Here is a 20280-nt window from a genome sequence, read left to right as displayed (position 1 = left end):
TTCTAGTGAACCAAGTATCTGTATTTTGTCTCATCTCGTGAGCTAAGTGTATTGTCACACCCTAGTGTTGATAAGCGGTGATATAGCTCATAATTTTCCAAGTGTATGACACAGTTTTCATTCTTAAGGTCAACCAATATTCATGAAAAAAAAATCAGTTTGAATAAGGAAAACAATAAATTTGCCATAGTATCCTTTCAAATGTTAAAGTTGCCACAGTCATTGCATGCCCCGCCCCCCGGAAAAAAAGTTCAGGCTCAGGATTTTTATTTTTTTGCTTTAACCCCTGTATCAATATTTATTTATATTATTTATTAAACGTAATAGTTTCAATTAAACTATCTGGATTCGTATTATTTAAATGTTATGTCCTGGACACATTTGAATGCTTTAAGATGAATTATTGTGATTTATTAGAAATATATACAATTTTATGTAATTGTGCATGGCGCACACACTTTTTTGACACATTAAAAGAAAAAGTTTGTGGAATGTAAAGTTCTCTGCTGGTTACATGTTTCTGTGGCCACAACAATCATGGCGGCTCCGGAAGTCCGTTTTTCACACTCAGACGCATATATTCGACGCAACTTCCCTTCATACTTCCTTTTTCGAGCTCCGTGTGAAAGGAAAGGCACCACGGCAAGATGAGGCACGTGAGAAATTTTTATATATAAAGTATTTAATCCTTTATAACGTTTTATTTCACCATTGAATAGCTATATAGGCAAATATATCATCAAGCAATGTCAGTCGGAGAGCTTGAGATTTGTTTTCTTTGACAAACTCGAGCAGCTCTTCAGTGCTACCGCGCAGCGCACCGGATCATCTGGAATGCAATCCGGTTTAATCAGACTAATATTTAACTTCATCTGAAATTATAATTGTTCTGACGGTTATTATTCATATTTAACTTAAGTAATATAGATATATTGAGGCTTGTGAAACGGAGTTTGGAGGCATGTTAGTGGTACATTCACCGGTCAGTCTAAACGACGGATGGAACAAACTAGTCATGGACTTAATAATTTTATTTTGTAAATTTATTTTTTTAACAGCAAGGTCTCAAGAGACACTTTGTACGAGGCTGTTCGGGAGGTCCAGGCTGGTTCCCGTCTTAAGAAGAGAAAGTAAGAGTCTGGTCATTGTGTTCATTGGCTGACATATTTATTTATCGTTTTTAAATTACCAGTACTTACTGGTAATTTCTGGTCAGCACAAACTAGTTATTGTGTTACTTGCTAGTAATTGAATAGCTATTTATTAAATTAATAAATGTTTTACTGCTTGATAAATATTAAGCCTATGCTTAAATATCAGATGTATTTTTGTTAACTGCAAGTGTTTACCCTCATGTAACGGCTACTTGTATACAAGGTATTTATTTTGACTCTTATATTTAAGGTTTCTTGAGTCTGTGGAGCTGCAGATCAGCTTGAAGAACTACGATCCCCAGAAGGACAAGCGTTTCTCAGGCACTGTCAGGTTCGGCCCTTTACTGTATCGCCCAGTCTTCTGTCTGCCTGCCCTTTGCTCTGCCTGAATAAATATCTGGATATCTTGACATGAGGTAGTTATTCTTTGGATTAAATTGCTTGAGCAGGCAGGTTAAAGGCAGGCAGTGTAGAACAGCCTCGGGTAGTCTGTCTGAACCATCCATTCTCTGGCTTGGTGACGCAGGCGGACCCCTACCCTGGGTCTTAAAACATGAGGGGAGGCTATAGGTGACGGCGTTCATGCTGTCATACCTAAGCCGACCATTTTATTATATGCCTGTGCTATCAACACCTGATTCCAGCTGAGGTGGTATGGGTAAGACTCTTCTGTTCTGCCTCAAGTGGGTCAAAAGTGGTCTGATATGTTTGTCAGTCAGTCTTTTCCTTCGCCCTTCACAGGCTGAAGACCACCCCACGTCCCAAGTTCTCCGTGTGCATCCTTGGTGACCAGCAGCATTGTGATGAAGCCAAGTCCGCTGAACTTCCACACATGGACATCGAGGCTCTTAAAAAGCTCAACAAGAACAAGAAACTGGTCAAGAAGCTGGGTGAGTTTCCTTTTGAGAGAACATTAGTGATAAGACATGTATGTGTTCAGTGCTATAGTTTGTTCTGGATTGAGTCTATGTATTGATGCATCTTGTTGGTTCTCTTTTTAGCAAAGAAGTACGATGCTTTCCTGGCTTCTGAGTCTCTGATCAAGCAGATTCCTCGTATCCTGGGACCTGGCCTCAACAAGGCAGGAAAGTTCCCCTCTCTGCTCACCCATAACGAGAACCTGGCCACCAAGGTGGATGAAGTGAAATCCACCATCAAATTCCAGATGAAGAAGGTATGTTTTTAATAAAGAGAGTGCTTTGGACATTAAATTGATCAAAAGTGACAGTATAGACATTTATACTGTTATAAAAGATTTCTATTCTAAAGAAATTCAGATTTTTTTTTTTTTATTGCTAATGAATTCTGACAATGTATGAGCGTTTCCACAAACATATGTAAATTAGTAATGGCTGCCGCAAATTCAGCTTTATCATCACAGGAATAAATTACATTTTTTAAAAAGTAGAAAATGCTTTTTGTTTTACTTTTAGTTGTAGTATTTTAATACAATATCCCAATGTTACTGTCTCTACTGTGTTTTTGTTCAAGTAAATGCAGCGTTGAGCATAAGAGACTTCTTTCAAACACAAAAAAAATCTTATCAACCCTATATTTTTTTAACTTCTGAATTTGTATTAAGTAAATAATGGTCATCCCTGTCATGTTCAGGTTCTGTGTCTGGCTTGTAAATTAGTAATGGCTGCCGCAAATTCAGCTTTATCATCACAGGAATAAATTACATTTTTTAAAAAGTAGAAAATGCTTTTTGTTTTACTTTTAGTTGTAGTATTTTAATACAATATCCCAATGTTACTGTCTCTACTGTGTTTTTGTTCAAGTAAATGCAGCATTGAGCATAAGAGACTTCTTTCAAACACAAAAAAAATCTTATCAACCCTATATTTTTTTAACTCCTGAATTTGTATGAAGTAAATAATGGTCATCCCTGTCATGTTCAGGTTCTGTGTCTGGCTGTGGCTGTTGGTCACGTCAGGATGACTGAGGAAGAGCTGGTCTACAACATCCACCTGGCTGTGAACTTCCTGGTGTCTCTGCTGAAGAAGAACTGGCAGAACGTGAGAGCGCTCTACATCAAGAGCACCATGGGAAAACCACAGCGCCTCTATTAGAGACTATGTTCCTCAATTTTCTACAATAAATGTGGAGTTGATCCAAATCTCATGTTTTTGTGTCTTTCCTAATGTCCTTTCAAATAAATGCTAAATATGCTCGTTTGATCGGTGTAAAAATTTCACAAATTTATTTGAAGTTTTTCAAATGTTTGCATCACATTTATACACCACAAGGAAGCTGTATAATGGCATGTAGTTCTTAGAAAAAGCTTGATGTGAAACTGCTTCACATGCATAAATTAAGAATTTTATTTTAAATCGGCTACAACATTAAAGACAAATTTTGCAAGATGGCTCACCTTCATGGTGTTTTGTAGTATGCACACCAAGCTAAATGCATTTTGCAGTTGTTTCGTAGCTTTGTTTTTTTTCTAAATTCTGGTATTGTCAGTCAGTGTCTGTGGCAGCCATGACCCGTCTAAAACAGCGTCATTAATCTGCCAGTTTTCTTCACTATTTTTTAATGAGATTAGGAGTCTGTTAGGAGCAGGAAGAGAGGTGGAGAGCAAGAAATCAGCAAATGTCATGGTAAGCAAGCGCAAGTTTGATCTTTCTTTGATTATACTTTGTGGACGTTACACTGAGCAGAAGCGGTAAATCTGAATATTGGAACGACGGTTAATGAGATTGGATTGAATGTAAGTGTTGGAGGGCTTTTGTTCATAGACGACAAGAATATGTTGGCAGAATTCCTAACTGTAGAAAGCGTGTTTTAATTTTTAAAACGTTAAATGTTAAACATTTAATGTTGGGGAAATAAGGATACACCTCAGTTAAGCTTTTACAGTCTGGATATTTTTTTAGACTAATGTCTCAGTTCTTAATTATTTTGCAACTTGGAATTATTATCGAGATGAACGAAATATAAATATTTTCAACATTTTCATTAGCTTTATTTTTTAGGTAAAATAGTAATCTAATCCAATCAGTACTATATATTTATAGTATTATGTACTACAGTATACAATATAACGTCTGATTAGGCTTGTGAAGACCAGCAAGTCCTGACCAACACCCAGACAGAGAACAGCGAGAATGACTCTGAGGAAGGTAATGCCAAAACTATTTACCCACCATGCATTCATGCTATACAGGGTAAATAAAAAAAAGTTTAAGTGACTTTTTTCTCTTCTGAAGGGTCTAGACACGAGGACCAAACTGCCTTAGAAGAGCCATCTGTTATGGTGAGGCTGGGTCCAAACAGGTGATATATTCAGATATAAACACAAGCTAGCTTTTACTACAGCTAGCTTTATATCAGCCGTTTATTTAGTTATCCAGATGTTTGATTTGTGGACATACATTCCTATAATTCAATATTCAAAGCATTTATTGTCATGTGCACAGTGATCGAAACAGGTTTCCCTGTATAATGAAATTCCTTCTTTGCTGTCCACAGTGAATGCCAAGACAAGTGCAAAAACTATGTAAAAAAAAAAAAACTCTTCTTTTTAATGTCTGTTTTGTTGGTTATTTCATGCCATCATAGTGTTGACATGACAGAGGAGGAATTGGAGGTCAGTCCTGTTTGATTTAAATAGAGAGACACGTAGATACATACATAAATGGACATTGTGAAGTGATGGTTTTGAAGAATATCAGCTCTCTTTAAAGTGTGGCATACCTTTCTAATTCTGTTCCATTTAGATTCTTTTTTTTATCTAAATAATTTTTTAATGGCATTTTTTAAAATTTTATTTTTTAATTATTTAATTTAGTCTTTCATTACCTTACAAACCCCCTGCACAGGCTGCTTTCTCTCAGCTGTCTCTGGCCTTTCGCTGTGACCAGTACACGCTGTGTCAGAGGCTGGAGACAGAGGAACACGCTCGAGACAATGCTGAGGACAACCTCAAACTGGAAGCGGAAAGAGGCATGGAAGTGCTTGAGGTATGACGACTACAGTCTGAGAATAGCTTTTGTGAATCATTGCTTTTTTGGATTTAGCCTATGCCAATTATAGAATTGTATTTTTGCCACTAGACACTCAAGGGAATGTGTTTAGATATCAAACGTGCCGGGCTTCTCCAGCGTCTTGAGTTGTGTCTTAACATTATCAGGGGCACCATCGGACGAATCTCCAACACAGCAGAGGTTCTTGGGGCTGTGCATCAGGTATCGGTCCATACTAGATTTTACTCCGGTAGCAAAGCCAGAGAACATTATAGTAGGTCCCATTTGATTGGTGGTTCAATCAATGGGCTTTTAATATGTTCAATCCCGTTCTGTGTCTGTGTAGGAGGCCAAAGTGAACCATGCAGTGGAACTGATGGTTGCTCATGTGGAGAACCTGAAGCGCGGTCATGAGAGGAATAGCGTTGAACTGGAGGAGATGAAGAAACAGATGGAGAAAAGCAGCAGAGAGCGACATGTCTGTGAGCAGTGGGGTAGGAAAACATCCATTCAGTTCTTTCACAATGTTAAAGTCCACTAGCATTTTGAAATAATGTATCTGTGTCACTGCAGTGGGAACTGACGGTATTGAAAAGCTTGAAAAAGACTCACAGAAGGTATTGACTCTTGACTCCATTTAGCAGACGCTTTTATCCAAAGCGACTTACAGTGATAGATATATGAATAATTTATAGTTCAGATGTGTATTATATGATTTGTATCATCAGTCTCATTCTTTTGTCTCAGCCTCAGTTACGGCGTAGAATCAGTACAAACATCATTGCAAAGCAAATCCAGGTTGGTGCACAATGAGTCTCAACCATTCATCTTAATTTAGTTTAAGTGCACTTGTAATTTTCTTTTCTTTTTCATTTGAAGAAGCAAAAAATAAAGGAGTCAGAAGCTATATTATCTTCAGTGACCAATGAGATTTGTGAAATCACAAAGAAACCAGACCACACAGATGACTGCCAAATGAGCAGAGGGTAATTTGGATACATCTGTACATTTATATTTGCAATGTAACAGAAGTAGTGTCAGATCTTTTCTTCTGTATAGACAGCTTCAGGGATGATGTATTTTTGCAGGCCAAAACCTAGAAACAAGTTAGCATTTTAGCACTTTCGGTTCTATCCTCCTGAAGTCAGTTTGAAGTAAATTTTTTCACTGGGTTTTGGGTAAAAGCTTCAAATAAGGTCTGTGGTTAAGACCAGTTAAAGTTATTTTCACGTATTCTATGACCTTAAATATTTTAAAGATTTAAAGCTTTTATTTATTTTGAAAAGGTGCTAACAGCTGGTTAAATGGGACTGCAGAGGTTGTCGGGATGTTAAATGCCATCATATCGCACTGGTAAACTCATCTAATCACTAGTCTGCTTTCACAACTTCATTGTGTTTATAATCGCACTCTCGCAAACTATTTTAACGCAAACTTTCAGAGTAAATAAAGACTGAAAGAGTTGTTGACAGCTAAGTAGTTATGTAGTTAATTTATAGCCTACATTTAGCTTTTTACTTCTGCCAGTTGTATGTTCTTCAAAATAAATAAAAGTTGTGTTCATTTGTGAATATTATAATGATGAACAGAATATGTAAGGATCGTAAACTTTTGTTGGTTTGATCTTATTTTCTACAATAATCCAAAAGCCAGTGGAAAAATCCCATTGGGTTTTTGTCCAGGGAACCAGTGTGATGCTAACTTTCAGGTTGGCCTGCAAAAATACATCATCACTGTAGTCAGTGATGTACAGATGAGAAAACAGATTATTGAAAATATATATATATATGCTGGAGACTTGATTCAAGTCTCTTTTTTTTTAACCAATGATATACACAGAACAACCATTCACAGTAAAATCATTTATAAAATATATACAGTGAATTTTTATCAACGTGAAATCAAATTTTAAACTATTGACTGACTTTATACACATTTCTAATGTCCTGTAATTTTTTCTTGTTTCATACCCTTTTTTTTAACTTGGGAATACATAACATTTTGGAGTAAAATGGGTTGTGAATGATGTTTTATGCTGACTTACTACAGTGTAAGTGTGATTAATAACCACATCCAAGTCTCACATTTCTTTAGGCAAGTAACGTTAGTACCTCAAGATGACAGTCCCTCACAAACTGCCACAGTGGATGCTCCCGAGGAAGACATCCTCTCCCCAAATTCATCCCAACCAGACTCTGAGTCTTGAGCTGGATCCCACATTTGTAAAAAAGTAGGTAACCTTAAACATGGGCAAATGGTTTTTCAAAGTCATGGAGAAAAAGTTTCAGGAATAAAGGAACCTTTAATGTATCATTACAGACATAAACAATCCACAAAGTTTGATTTAGTGCTAAGATTTACTCTGCTACAGTTAAATAGTGGTATATTAACCATTTCATAATTATGAAAATAACAGACACCCAAGTTCACTGCCAGTGTTACCTCATCAAAAGCTGAGGAGGAAGGCTTCGCTGGAGCGCAGTCATGCCTTGCTGAAGGAATCCGAGCGCTACCTCAGAGACTGTGATAGATGTGTCATTAGCTTGTAAGTTACACTTAATATTCATTTGCACGCTGCTTTTTCACATAGTCTTTTATCTATTGAATTATTAATCCATACTGATCATTTGTTTTGTCTGTGACTCCACCTGCAGACAGCGCCCTCTTATGCAGTGGATGTATCGTTGCCGCTGGATAGTCTTTGTCATTTACCTCGCTGTTCTTTGCTCAATCATTATATTAGCCATATTAGTGTGGTTGCTGCAAACCCCCGTCTTATGGATGTGAAAATTATAATAAATATGTACAGAAATGGAAATGTGATGAATATGTTAAAAGCACTGTTGATAGCTTTTAGTTACTATTTGGTAGATGTTTTAACTTTGTTTTAGGGCAAACTGTTTCATGTATAGTTGTAAATGGTCTCAGAATAAAAGTCTTGCACTGGCACTCATGTCAATGTATGCTCTACATCTGTTTTCTACAATGTCAATGTGAAATATCTGAAAATGTGACAAAATGCACAAGGCAATAGTGAGGATCTGTAATATTGTTTATTAAAGTGTATTATAAATAATATAAAATATATTTCATAATTAGTTAGTGTACAAACAGGAAGTAAAACATTTGGTATTATTAAAACTCACAGATGGATTATTCTGACAATGCATATTACAGTAGCAGAGCAACACTTCACTAATTTTTAAAAAATTGTGTTAGGAAAGGGGCAATATTAATTCACAAATAAAAAATATTATGGAAAAATAATATATTAATTCATAATGTGTTAAATTAAATAAAATCATGGGGAAACTAAGACATTACATAATACATTAATTATGACGAATCGTGTACAAGACACAAATATATACTAAAAGATGTCATTTCCATGAGGGCATTCTTTTGCAAAAGGTGGGCCACACTCTACTGACATCAATAAAAACACAATTATATTATACATTCATCATAAACATCTGGCATGATGCCTTACAAAGAAGTCTTAGACTTGAAATTTAATCACAAATGTAGGCATATATGGAATCGAGGCTCAGCTCCAACTTGGTCAAAAAGTCTCGGTGAGAATGAACATAATCAGACTACATCGGTGAGTCCATTGGCTCAATAAATAAAAATAAAGACGTACAATGAGAGTTCACTTATTCTCTGTGTCATAAAACATTTGGTATTATTAAAACTCACAGATGGATTATTCTGACAATGCATATTACAGTAGCAGAGCAACACTTCACTAATTTTTAAAAAATTGTGTTAGGAAAGGGGCAATATTAATTCACAAATAAAAAATATTATGGAAAAATAATATATTAATTCATAATGTGTTAAATTAAATAAAATCATGGGGAAACTAAGACATTACATAATACATTAATTATGACGAATCGTGTACAAGACACAAATATATACTAAAAGATGTCATTTCCATGAGGGCATTCTTTTGCAAAAGGTGGGCCACACTCTACTGACATCAATAAAAACACAATTATATTATACATTCATCATAAACATCTGGCATGATGCCTTACAAAGAAGTCTTAGACTTGAAATTTAATCACAAATGTAGGCATATATGGAATCGAGGCTCAGCTCCAACTTGGTCAAAAAGTCTCGGTGAGAATGAACATAATCAGACTACATCGGTGAGTCCATTGGCTCAATAAATAAAAATAAAGACGTACAATGAGAGTTCACTTATTCTCTGTGTCATCTCCTCCAGGTTTCTTCTACCTGGTTACACCTGACTCACAATCTCGGAGTCTTCCTCTTCGTACCACTGCAGCGGCGTTCCATCCGAAGCCCTTTGCAGAATCACCTTCTGAGAAACCTGGATCGAAACAAGTATGCTCATCATTTACCAAGAACGGATTTCATTTACGAAACTGGTACTGATAAATGCACATATTGTCCACATCTTTACCTGTTTATGAGAGGGAATCTGGTGGTAGGGTGGCGGCACTGGGCGCTTGATTCGAATCGATCCTTGCCGTTCAAGTGAGCGGGGTATGGATATGACTATATTGTTTTTCTGGTGCCAGGTTTTAAGCTCCCCTGATACCACATCTCGAGGAAGCACACGGCTGGGGTGGTTGGGATATTCTCTTAGTGACGTCGTGCGGACCACCTTTGTGTATGGCGGGGGAGGCTTGAGCATTCGTTTGGGTGAGGTAACCTCGACTTGTTGGGGTTTATTAGTATGTACAGGATCAGATTGTGAATTCTGTCTGAGTTGCAGCCTTGCCATGTCTGCCTGAAGTGGTGTCCCATTGCTAATCTTCACTCGATTGGGGCCGGGCACGAGGTGAGGTGGGTTTTTGTTGTTGTTTTTGAGTGTACTGTAGGTGTTGAGCTGGCTTGGTCCTTTATTTGGAGCAGTGCGATGGTAGCCGTATGGAGGCGGACAGGGTTTAGGTGCCTCGGTGGTCGTCTCTCGGCTGGAGGAACTGCTGTATGAGGAAATGGAAAGCTTGGAGCTGCTGTCTTCAGAGCTGCACTGATATAAACGTTGAACTGAGTAGGCTAATGCGAAATCGGTCACTCGTTGTCGCGGCAACTTGGTCCGGCCCCGTCCCAGGTCTGAGCTGGCCTTGGTCAATTCTGGTTTGCTTCTGGGAAGCCTATTTGAGAGGAGATGATAACAGATTAGTAAGGTAAGACATTGCTGTACAAATACAAATGTTGCTAATTAATAAACTGAAACACATCAATTAAAGATATTGGTAACATTTTATTTTTTAAGGTGTCCTTGGTACACATGTTACATGTACTTACGATTATAATAACAATAAATTATGCATAATTATATGCAAGTAACCCTAATCCTAACCCAACCCATATAGTAAGTACATGTAGTTAATTAATATTACTCAGAGTCAGTACTTAAATGTATGATTACACTGTAAAAAAAACACCTTGAAGTGTAACGAAAATATTTAAATGCAACTGCTTCACTAATATTTTTAGTATGTATTTCCCAACATATTTCACTTTCACAAGTTTTAAAAACAGTCTTAATATCAATTTGAGCCATGTATTTGAAAAACAGTATTCAGGCAATCCTAAAGTACCAATGCTGTATATTAATTTACCTGAAGGACTGTGAGAACTGTCGGCGCAGTGGCAGCTCTGGGGTGGAGGGGGCGCTGTTTGGCTGATTGTTTCGCACTGGCAGACTCTTAAACACAAACTGGGGTGCTGGAGGAAGTTCTGCCATTCTTGTGTCTGTTGGTGAGCCTGTTGGACTGCTGCTGACACAGAAGCACAACTGTTTTTAATATTGATAATAATGTTTCTGCACCAAATCGGCATACTGGAATGATTTCTGATGGATCACTTAAGACTGGAGTAATGGCTGCTGAAAATTCAGCTTTGCCATCACAGGAATAAATTACATTTTACATATTTAAAATAGAAAACAGACCTTTTAAATTGTTATAATATTTCACAATATTACTGTTTTTACTGTAAGTTAAATAAATGCAGCCTTGATGAGCACAAGGAAAAATACAAAAAAGGTAACACTTTACTTAAAGCATATATGTATAATGCATAATAAAAGTCGTTTTAATGCATTAATTATGCCTTGTAATGCATCTTATAATCTCATGAATAATTGTAACCACAGTTAATACATTATCATGCTTAATTCATTGTTACACTATGCATTTTAAATTCGGTTATAATCATTTATGACAAGATATAATGTATTACAACGCACATTATCAATAATTATAATGTATTATACACTTAAATAACCCTTTATAATGCATTATACATAGAGGCTTTAAGTAAAGTGTTACTAAAAGTCTTACCAACCCCAAACATTTGAACAGTAAGGTGTATGTTAACCAAATGATCTATCAAGTACCTTTAAAACAGCTCTAACAACACAAAGTAATGGTATGCTTATATTGCAATTAAATATCTACCATGGGACTCAAAGCTAGAATATCCCACAGTACCTTGAGCGGCTGCTGCAGGCAGAGGGAGAAGGTTTTTGTTTCTGGTAGGGCTGGTCCAAGCTGGACTCCTTCCATGGAGAGTTCTGGATGGGTGAGGCATCATAGTCCAGACTGGAACTGGAGCTCGATTGCTTTGGGCCGTTATTGGGCAAGAGAGTCAGACACTGGAAACCGCTGTCTGTGGAAGACTCCAGAACGGCTGGAGAAAAGGGAGCAGAGTCTGAGTCTGTAGATAAAAGACCATTTTTCTACATTAGCAAACTCCTAGAGCAGCGGTTCTCAATTCCAGTCCTCGCGTACCCCCGCTCTGCATGTTTTGCATGTCTCTCTTTGTTAACACACCTGAGTCTGAAGCAATAAGAGAAACATACAAAATGTGCAGAGCGGAGGACTGGAATTGAGAACCGCTGTCCTAGAGACTCCTAGACATCAAATTTCCACATACAGTGGAGTGTGAAAGTTTGAGTTTGAGGAAATAAAGGGTTGCATGCTTACCATCATCTAAGGCAACAGCATCAGACAGCGAGCTGTCATCAGACATACAAAGATCTGGAATGGACCAACAAATATTTGTTCATTCAAATCATATCTTTTGAAAATGTAGTTTATATGAGAATCAACTGGCTGACCTCTCTGTCTGGAAGAATAGCAGGTCTGTGGAGAGACACAGCCGTGGTTGACGCGGTGTTTCAGTATCGCATCCTGCAGCTCTTTCAGCTTCTTCTCTTCACGTTTACACTGCTGCAGGCGGCTTTTCCTCACCAGTTTGCTGATGTGCTCCTCGAGGGAGAGCTTTCGGGCTGCCTCATAAATCTGCCTCTGCAGGGCGAGATCAGCCTCGAGCGCGTGCAGCTCAGACTCCTAGAGACAAACATTTTAGGGGGTAACCGCATGCTGAAAATGCTGAAATATGGATTAAATGCACCTCGTAAAAAATCTTTTTCCATATAAGTGGAACCATTTCACCACCATGAATAACATTTCAAACTAGCCAGGTAGGCTCAAATAACAGTCAGCTGCATTAAAGCTATTAAAGTAATCTCCGTGTAGAAACTGTGGCCTATACCTCGCCATCTTGTGAAATAAAACCCTCATCCAGTTTGAAAGCGGCTCCGATGCGTCGCCGGACCTGCGGAGGCTTCTCGTCAGGCAGGAGAGGGTAATCGGAGGGCAGCTTTCCAGTCAGCTCCTGTTAAAACAAAAGGCATTTTAATCTCAAAGAAAACAAACTTTATGTTTGTTAGTCAATACAAAACAAAACAAAATCTTGAGCGAGCAGATGCTCGTCTTTATATTGTCGAAATGTCCACAAAGAGGTTTCTATGGTGTAATGATTGGGTCCTTAAATCTTCTCCCTGCTTGGCCAATAATGAATGACAGACATGTGGGCTAACATGTAAAGAAGCATCTGTTTCTTGGACATTGCTTTAGTGCCTCTATTGAAAGGCTGTATTGAGAACAAGAAAAAGCCCAGCTTAATTCGAGCCATCTGATTTACGCTTATGGGCCAGCTGACTTTCCTTCTTAAACTTTCCTATTCTTTTGAAACTACGACACAATGTGTGTGCAAAGTAATTTATCCTTGTATGTAATACAAACTACTTTTCAAAAGTTTGGGATCAGTAAGATTTTATCATGGTTTTCAAGCAAGAAAAACATTTTCAATATTGATAAAAATAAAAAATGTTTCTCGAGCAGCAAATCAGCATATTAGAATGATTTCTGAACGATCATGTGACACTGAAGACTGGAGTAATGATGCTGAAAATTCAGCTTTGCATCACAGGAATACATAAAATATATTAAAATAGAAAAAGTTATTTTAAGTTGAAACAATATTTCATAATATTACTGTTTTATTGTAATTTTGAAATAAAAAAAAAAAAACTTTCTACCAACCCCGAACTTTTAAATGGTAGTGTAATTGTTTAGCCTGATTAGAAGTCATTATGCTTCATTCGTTAATTAGGCCAGGCTTAAACTGCTCTAAACCAAGAAACCCCTTTTATGGTCCCAAAGTATTGGCAGACCCTAGTTAATTTTGTCTTTTCAAATGGAAATCAAAGGTTTTACTGTTGTGATTCATCTTATCTTTAAGCTGTTTTTTTGGGGTTCATGGCTCCGTTTTTTTGGTTCATAGCTTAAAAATCTGAAAGACTTACCCCAGGTTTCACAGACAAGGCGTCCTAGACTAAAATGTAAGTCTGAGCTGTTTCAACTGAAAGAAACTTGCATTGACTGATCTTAAAATATATCAGTGCCTTTGTTTTGTCTCAAGATGCACACCAGTAATGTTTTTTTTCTAAGCACGTTTATGAAAATTGCTTAAATGTCTTAATTGAACTATGATCTAATCCTGGCTTAGTCTAAGCCCTGTATGTGAAACCGGCCTTAAAATCTTAAAAAATTGAATACGTTTATGAAATTTCTATGGAGAAAATGAATGGGAAATATCATATCCAAGCAGATTTTTGGGCACAATTCAAGAATTTTCCACAGACCCTTTAGCTATTTGTGATGGTTTGATTTAGGGGGTCTGAATACTTTCCGTACCCACTGTATATATATATATAAATATGATACATGATGTCTATGAATTTAGCAGAGATGGCAATACTGATGACACTTTTTTTTGTCACTCACAGCCTCTCTAATGCAGAGTTTCTTTAGCTCCAGGACACAAAGCTCCAGTCTGTCCTCAAGGGCCTGCTGCTTCAGCCTCATGGCACGTGTGTGAGTGCTCAGGTCCTTCACCGGAGACGTGGGACTGTCTGGGCCTGGATAATCACAACAGATTTCATTACACAAGAGCACACACATACAGGGGGCTAGCAGTTGGCCTGCCCTGACACAATGAACTCTAGCACTCATGTAAGAAACTAGAGTTTGAGTATCTGACTTTCCTCCAATTCCTGTTTTCTTAAAGGGGTCCTATTATGCTCTTTAAAAAAAATTTAGATAAAATAAAGCTAGAAAATTTTAAGTAATGTTTATTAACTGGTATACTGATAAAAATTAGTTTTTTTGGGGACTACAGCACCACATTTTGGTTACTGATATGCATTCTCCTCCCTCCTAAATATGATTTATCATTAAGAAAATGAAAACAAAACAAAAGCACTCACCAGAGTTTAAAATGATCCCGCTATCAGAGTCACTGATCTCCTCCTTACAATCCATGTCTATTTTTGTTACTCTGCAGTTTTCAAAATATCCGAGTTCAGGCTGCAGATGTGACCTGTTTATGGGGAAGAGAAAAGACTGAAATCTGTTGTTTGATTTCAAGCGCTCTCCATTTACTGCTGCTCTCCAGTCCAGAAACCACTAAGTAAATTTCCCTTCCAAACAGTGGCTTGTGGCCGTGCGATTATGTAAAACCGAACCTCCCGAGAAGAACCCTTCACAGGCACCTCAGCGTCTCCTCCACATCTGACAAAGCAACCGGTCTTTCGCCTCATCCACCCCTATTTCAGTCTGCACCCCCCCCCAAAACACAATGGCCGCGCGCCCAGAGTTGACCGCACACATGTGGGGGTCTTATCCTTCCCATACAGCACCATAGCAACCTGGATCACTATGACCAAGCAGGCGTGTGTGAATTGTGATGAAGTGTGTTTGGGGGAAAACTAGAAGTCAACAGATGGCAGAAGGGACTCTTCCCCTCCCAAAGACTGCACCTGTTCTCTCCAAGACCCCCTCTCTTTCTTTCAGTGCCCACTCGCCACAGCTTTGAAGTGGAACAATGTGTCCATGCTGATTCAGCCTCAGGCGGGACATGCTGATAACTTAGATAACCATGTCAGGGATTCTCTTATTACCATGAAGAAAACTTGCAGGCAAAGTTTTTCTAAAGGATTGTTAGAAATAACGTTTAGGGATCTCTGTCTGTGACGTCTCAGATTTCGCAGGCCTCAATATGGAGAAAGTAAGATGAGGAGATACTGCTGTGACATTTACATAAAATCTTGTTCTGTTATTGTAAAGGAACATGTTAATGCATTGGGCAGAGTTTGAATGACAAATCGGATCCTCTTACAGATGTAAAAGGAATCAATCAAGCAGGAAACTTATTACTGATCTGTTTAAAGGGGAAGTTTACCCAAAAATGAGAGTGAATATATCATGGCAGAATTGAATGGGGTTCAAAACAACACTGGACCTCAAAACAACACTGGACCCTACTGACTTTCATTATATGGAAAACAAGTAATACTGAGACATTTTTTTCAATTTTTTGTGTTCCACAGAAGAAAGTGGCCTAAAGTTTGGAACATTTAGGATGATTAAATTATGACTGAATTGCCATCATCTTGAGTTTCAGGATTACAAAAGATGCTTTCATATCCAGTAACAAGATTTGAGGAAGATATTAGCTCAATTAATGACATTTGCAACACTACTTTTTTTGAAGTCCTACAAAAAAGTAAGAGGTGTCATTTCCTGAGAAAGAAAAGGCAAGTTACATCAACCATTATCAAACCTAGGCCTCATGTATAAAGATATGCTTGGAATGATCCTAAATGTGAACGTGCAACACATTTTTTGAAATGTTCCTATGACTGATTTATAAAACATTAATATAATATGCACAAAAAACATTCCCTAAATGTATCCCTACATATACACAGATTTATTTATTCATTCATTCATTCCAGGAAATCAGTAATCTAAATGAATTAAATTAAATCATATAATACCCACAACACACTTAAAATGACTAATGTGCACATATAATAATATTTATGCATATTGTGATTGTCTATTTATTTATCTTTACATTTTCATAATCAGTGTTGGACTATTTGAATTACTGGTATATATGGAACAAAAAGTTTGTATGGATGTTATGGAACAGCTTTGACATTCTGGATGAAATCCATGGAATTTAGGATCAAATCCAATCATATGCGTGTTTTAGAAATAGGGCCCATGGCTCCTTGTTATATCTAATGAGCGCCGGTGTCATGCACACAAAAATCTAGGACAGACGCTGTATTTATATAAATGCTATTTTGGGGGGAAATCTAGTTGCCCACCCACATCACTAGGGACAACATCCCTACTAATGAGTCGGCGTGGATCCTTATCATCCCTCTTCCTGAGTTCTGAGGAAGAAAATTTGACAGGATGTGACTGTGGAGCTTCTAAAGGCTCCATCCTCATTCAGTTCTGTAACTCATGTGGATGGATGCAGCTCAGCACAATAGAAAGCAGCCTGCTCCATCAGACACTCCAACGACTGAAAAAATACCAGCAAAGCTCTGTGTCAACAAGCCCGAGTGGCCAGTTTGCTGAGAGGACAGTATCTGCTGATACAACAAGACTTACAGAGGGCAAAAGAAAGGCTTATGAAACTGCAGCAGGAATTAGGTCACTGTGACAAACTGTGCTTTATTAAACAAAAAGCAACTCCCAATTTTAGTTGACCCCAAAATTATAATTCTGCCAACATTGACTCATCCTCACGTCTTTGAAAACCTGTATGACTTTCTGCCATGGATCACATACAAAGAAATATTGAGAACTGTGCTGGCTGCTCTTTTCCTTGCCATTTCAAATCAATTATTCAAATAAGTGTCTTGAATTTTGGTCTTGTTTCTCACACAAAGATATTGTTTGACTTCAGAAGACTAACATGTTTTTTAATGCATGGAACTTGTAAAGAGTAAAGACAAATGATAACGCTTGTGTTTCCACTGCAGTAAATATTGTATCTAATCATAATGTAATCATGCCAAGTCAATAAAGCACATGGGTCAAAGTTTATGATAAATGTATGGTGCTTTTGCATCATTTTTGAAGCTTGAAAGACTGTATATATGCACCAAGACAGTTTACTTGCATTACTATAAATGGGAGAAACTGCAATGCACAATATAGCCTTCGAAATAGAAGAGCCAATTGACACATTGTCAGTTGTTCCTACATTTTTTTCAGAAATTTCAGAATAAATTTGAGTACACTCTTAAAAATAAAGGTGCTTCACGATGCCATAGAAGAACCTTTTGTCTAAATGGTTCCATAAAGAACCTTTAACATCTGAAGAACCTTTCTGTTTCACAAAAGGTTCTTTGTGGCGAAAGAAGGTTCTTCAGATTACAAAAACGCAAGAAAGAGATGGTTCTTTAAAGAACCTTTGACTGAATGGTTCTTTGTGGAACCAAAAATGGTTCTTCTATGGCATCGCTTGAAGAACCTTTTGAAGCACCTTTATTTTTAAGAGTGTACCTACATAATTAGTGAATCATTTATTCATGAAAACATTCAATCACACACAAATTTGCCCAACATTTGTGGGACAGGTCATGTTTGATTTTATTCCTAATTTGAAATGTGATTTAAATATGAGTTTGGCAAGCAGTTTTTGAGACCTAAGTATTTCATCATTCAAGTAGATGACACTTACATGCCTAAAATTTCCCAAATGGCCATTAAATGACTTTCCTTGAAAGGGACTTTGTTGTAAACATGTGAAAAAGAGCAATCAGCACAATCTTCAGAACTTCTCTTTTTGTGTTCTACAGAAGAAAAGAAATCACAAGGGGATGGGATGAGTAAATCATGACAGATTTGAATTTTTGGATGACCTACTCCTTCAAACCCACAAACTGCACTCACAAGGACCTCCACCCTGAAAACACATTAGGTCTGTCTTGATTACAAAGCACATTAAGCTCAGAAGAGCAGACAGGACGTAGTCTTCTTGACAGCGATCTCAGCAGCAGAAGAATAACACAACAGATCCACCCATCCTCTCTCGCAGTCAAGCGTAAAGATGAGACATCAGCAAATAAGCCCATTTTCAATAGTCTACAATTCTCATGTCATCTCCGCCAGATTCCCAAACACCCTTTCCCATGAGTCTGTGGGGCTGTGATCTATTGGAATGCCTACTCGGCCAATTTCATTACCACTGCGGCCAGTTCTGGAATTCCCAGAGAGGGCCAGAGCTTGGAAAGTCTGACGGGAAATTTGAACACGACCCAGATTGTATGCGGAGCCTGTTATTATAGAGATGCTGAATCGTGTGGATGCAGATGTTATGGAGCGACAGATTTTAGTGTGTGACTTATTTCCACAGCTGGTGCAAAGCCAAAAACCAGTCGATTGTTAATGAAGCCATGCAAAACATGGCGGAGAGTGAGAAAGAGAGAGTGAGTGAGTGTGTGAAGAGACTTGAAAGACAGTCTTTGTGATTCCACTTCTCTCCTTTCATCATGCCACTCGATGAAGATGAAACGATTAATCAGAATGCATGACAAAAAGCCTCTCAAAGACGAAAACACCTTTGGCTAATAAAGTAAGTTTCTCTGCCAGTGTAAACACAGACTCATTCTCCTTTATGAATGGACATCAACTTCAATCTGTATTCCAGTACAAAGTTAATTAAGATATAACATGGATTTCTGGAAAAAAGATAAACCCTGTAAGCCTTTATACAAATAATAATGGCTTTAACTGTAGGTAAAATGTTCCTTTTAATTAACTTTAACAGACCTAATGTCTAGAATGGCTGTACCAATACCACTGGATCTGGCTCAATGGTAAACAACACTCGCAAGCACTAAGAAACATGTCTTTTAAATGCATGGAGCTTATGAAGATACATATTATTGTAGTAGGTATTCCATTTAATCAATCATAATGCAATTATGCCATCATCATCGAAACCAACTCGGGCCCCATAAATATCATGCAATTCAGATTTCATTTTACTAGTGACAGTCTTTAATAATTAGCATGCTTTGAAAGGGTTGATTGACCTTATAAGCAGCACTAGTCCATGCAATGAAATGGTCAGCATTTATGTCTGTTGTAAATGTAGGTTTAAGTCCCAAAAACATAAATGCACTCAAAACATATTTAAGAACATGAGTAACTTACAGAGCTTATCAAAGATTTAGCGCATGCCTTCGAATGAATGATTTCATGTGGCCTTTGTGCAAAGCTTTAATAAAATATAATTTCCACATATAAAATCCATTTATGCCACAAAAAAAAGGTAATACACAAATGTAATATTTCTTATCAATACAAATATTATATTTACCATACCTTTCTTTGCCGTATCCAGCCCAATACACACCCTCCGTTCACTCCATTCCAGCAGATGCGCGTGTGCCGGCGACTCCACAGTGCAGCTGGATGTGGAGTCTTTACTCAAGCCAGCCAAAAGCCACTGGACTGTACCAACCGTATTTGCGCAGGGGGAGTTTGCCATGTAGCTGAAATATTCTCCAGTTGCTATTTATAAAATAACATACGTATTAACATTAATAGATGCCTACTTACATGTTAATGAGGAAAAATGTTCAACTGTGCTTGTTAACAAATTTAGAAGTACAAAACCGGGCGATACCACTGAAATTGCCCCCTATCGCGCATGTTTGTCTAGAATACTTCGTAAGCGTGCGTGATCTTTTGAAAGCAGCACACGCTTCTTCTGCGATAGGCGTGCCTAACAAAGCCGGCGGGAGAAAACCGAGACAATAAGAGTTAAACAAGAGGACAGCTGGCGAATAGTCCTCTGGACTGTATGAATGATGTCTAAAATGGCACGCTGCCACAACTTGATTATTTTCCTGCGTGACGACATGCCCGATACTGTTCAAAGTAATTTGCTGAAAGAGTATTTGTCGTAACTGTCGTCAGCTTATAAAGATATATACATTTTGAGAGCAC

The 20280-nt window shown here is 37.7% G+C and overlaps 3 protein-coding genes across 7 annotated transcripts; 2 read left to right on the top strand and 1 right to left on the bottom strand.

Annotated features, from left to right (window-relative positions):
- Positions 1–559: 559 nt before the first annotated feature.
- rpl10a (ribosomal protein L10a) lies at positions 560–3273 on the top strand. The gene is made up of 6 exons (XM_016542306.1): positions 560–652; positions 1059–1130; positions 1405–1485; positions 1896–2044; positions 2156–2328; positions 3056–3273. Exons 1-6 carry the CDS (start codon positions 648–650, stop codon positions 3224–3226), a joined length of 651 nt encoding a protein of 216 aa, XP_016397792.1. The 5' UTR covers positions 560–647; the 3' UTR covers positions 3227–3273.
- Positions 3274–3721: 448 nt separating this feature from the next.
- LOC107731291 (lymphoid-restricted membrane protein) lies at positions 3722–9421 on the top strand. 4 transcript variants are annotated; one of them, XM_016542352.1, is made up of 13 exons: positions 3722–3757; positions 4213–4279; positions 4367–4433; positions 4719–4746; positions 4979–5119; positions 5213–5344; positions 5469–5616; positions 5696–5739; positions 5870–5920; positions 6002–6108; positions 7217–7352; positions 8617–8618; positions 9357–9421. In XM_016542352.1, exons 1-11 carry the CDS (start codon positions 3755–3757, stop codon positions 7326–7328), a joined length of 900 nt encoding a protein of 299 aa, XP_016397838.1. In that variant the 5' UTR covers positions 3722–3754; the 3' UTR covers positions 7329–7352; positions 8617–8618; positions 9357–9421. The 4 variants fall into 4 exon arrangements, with proteins under 4 accessions (XP_016397838.1, XP_016397836.1, XP_016397837.1 ...); XM_016542350.1 differs by lacking the exons at positions 7217–7352; positions 8617–8618; positions 9357–9421 and adding exons at positions 7539–7667; positions 7777–8152; XM_016542351.1 differs by lacking the exons at positions 8617–8618; positions 9357–9421 and adding an exon at positions 7539–7613.
- inavaa (innate immunity activator a) lies at positions 8984–19785 on the bottom strand. 2 transcript variants are annotated; one of them, XM_016542348.1, is made up of 10 exons: positions 19654–19785; positions 14724–14836; positions 14242–14375; positions 12665–12787; positions 12228–12459; positions 12094–12147; positions 11599–11824; positions 10726–10881; positions 9558–10254; positions 8984–9464 (listed from the first exon to the last, which is right to left on the bottom strand). In XM_016542348.1, the coding sequence occupies exons 2-10, from the start codon at positions 14776–14778 to the stop codon at positions 9372–9374; spliced, it is 1770 nt and encodes a 589-aa protein (XP_016397834.1). In that variant the 5' UTR covers positions 14779–14836; positions 19654–19785; the 3' UTR covers positions 8984–9371. The 2 variants fall into 2 exon arrangements, with proteins under 2 accessions (XP_016397834.1, XP_016397835.1); XM_016542349.1 differs by having other exon boundaries at positions 11599–11797.
- Between the last annotated feature and the right edge of the window lie 495 nt (positions 19786–20280).

The sequence above is a fragment of the Sinocyclocheilus rhinocerous genome, unplaced genomic scaffold, assembly GCF_001515625.1.
Source record: "Sinocyclocheilus rhinocerous isolate Xijiao unplaced genomic scaffold, SAMN03320098_v1.1 scaffold1600, whole genome shotgun sequence".
In the NCBI taxonomy this organism is placed as follows: Eukaryota; Metazoa; Chordata; class Actinopteri; order Cypriniformes; family Cyprinidae; genus Sinocyclocheilus; species Sinocyclocheilus rhinocerous.
The sequence above is the reverse complement of the archived record's forward strand: the minus strand, read 5'-3'. Positions and strand labels throughout refer to the sequence as shown.

Bases quoted from the DNA above. Each gene is read 5' to 3' on its own strand.
- rpl10a (XM_016542306.1), top strand. The intron at 1,131-1,404 runs GTAAGAGTCTGG...CTTATATTTAAG, and splicing joins TCCCGTCTTAAGAAGAGAAA to GTTTCTTGAGTCTGTGGAGC. The intron at 1,486-1,895 runs GTTCGGCCCTTT...CGCCCTTCACAG, and splicing joins CGTTTCTCAGGCACTGTCAG to GCTGAAGACCACCCCACGTC.
- LOC107731291 (XM_016542350.1), top strand. The intron at 6,109-7,538 runs GTAATTTGGATA...TGAAAATAACAG, and splicing joins GACTGCCAAATGAGCAGAGG to ACACCCAAGTTCACTGCCAG. The intron at 7,668-7,776 runs GTAAGTTACACT...CTCCACCTGCAG, and splicing joins GATAGATGTGTCATTAGCTT to ACAGCGCCCTCTTATGCAGT.
- inavaa (XM_016542348.1), bottom strand. From the start codon at position 14,778: ATGGATTGTAAGGAGGAGATCAGTGACTCTGATAGCGGGATCATTTTA. The intron at 10,882-11,598 runs GTACTGTGGGAT...CTGTGTCAGCAG, and splicing joins GCCTGCAGCAGCCGCTCAAG to CAGTCCAACAGGCTCACCAA. The intron at 10,255-10,725 runs GTAAATTAATAT...CCTCTCAAATAG, and splicing joins CAGTTCTCACAGTCCTTCAG to GCTTCCCAGAAGCAAACCAG.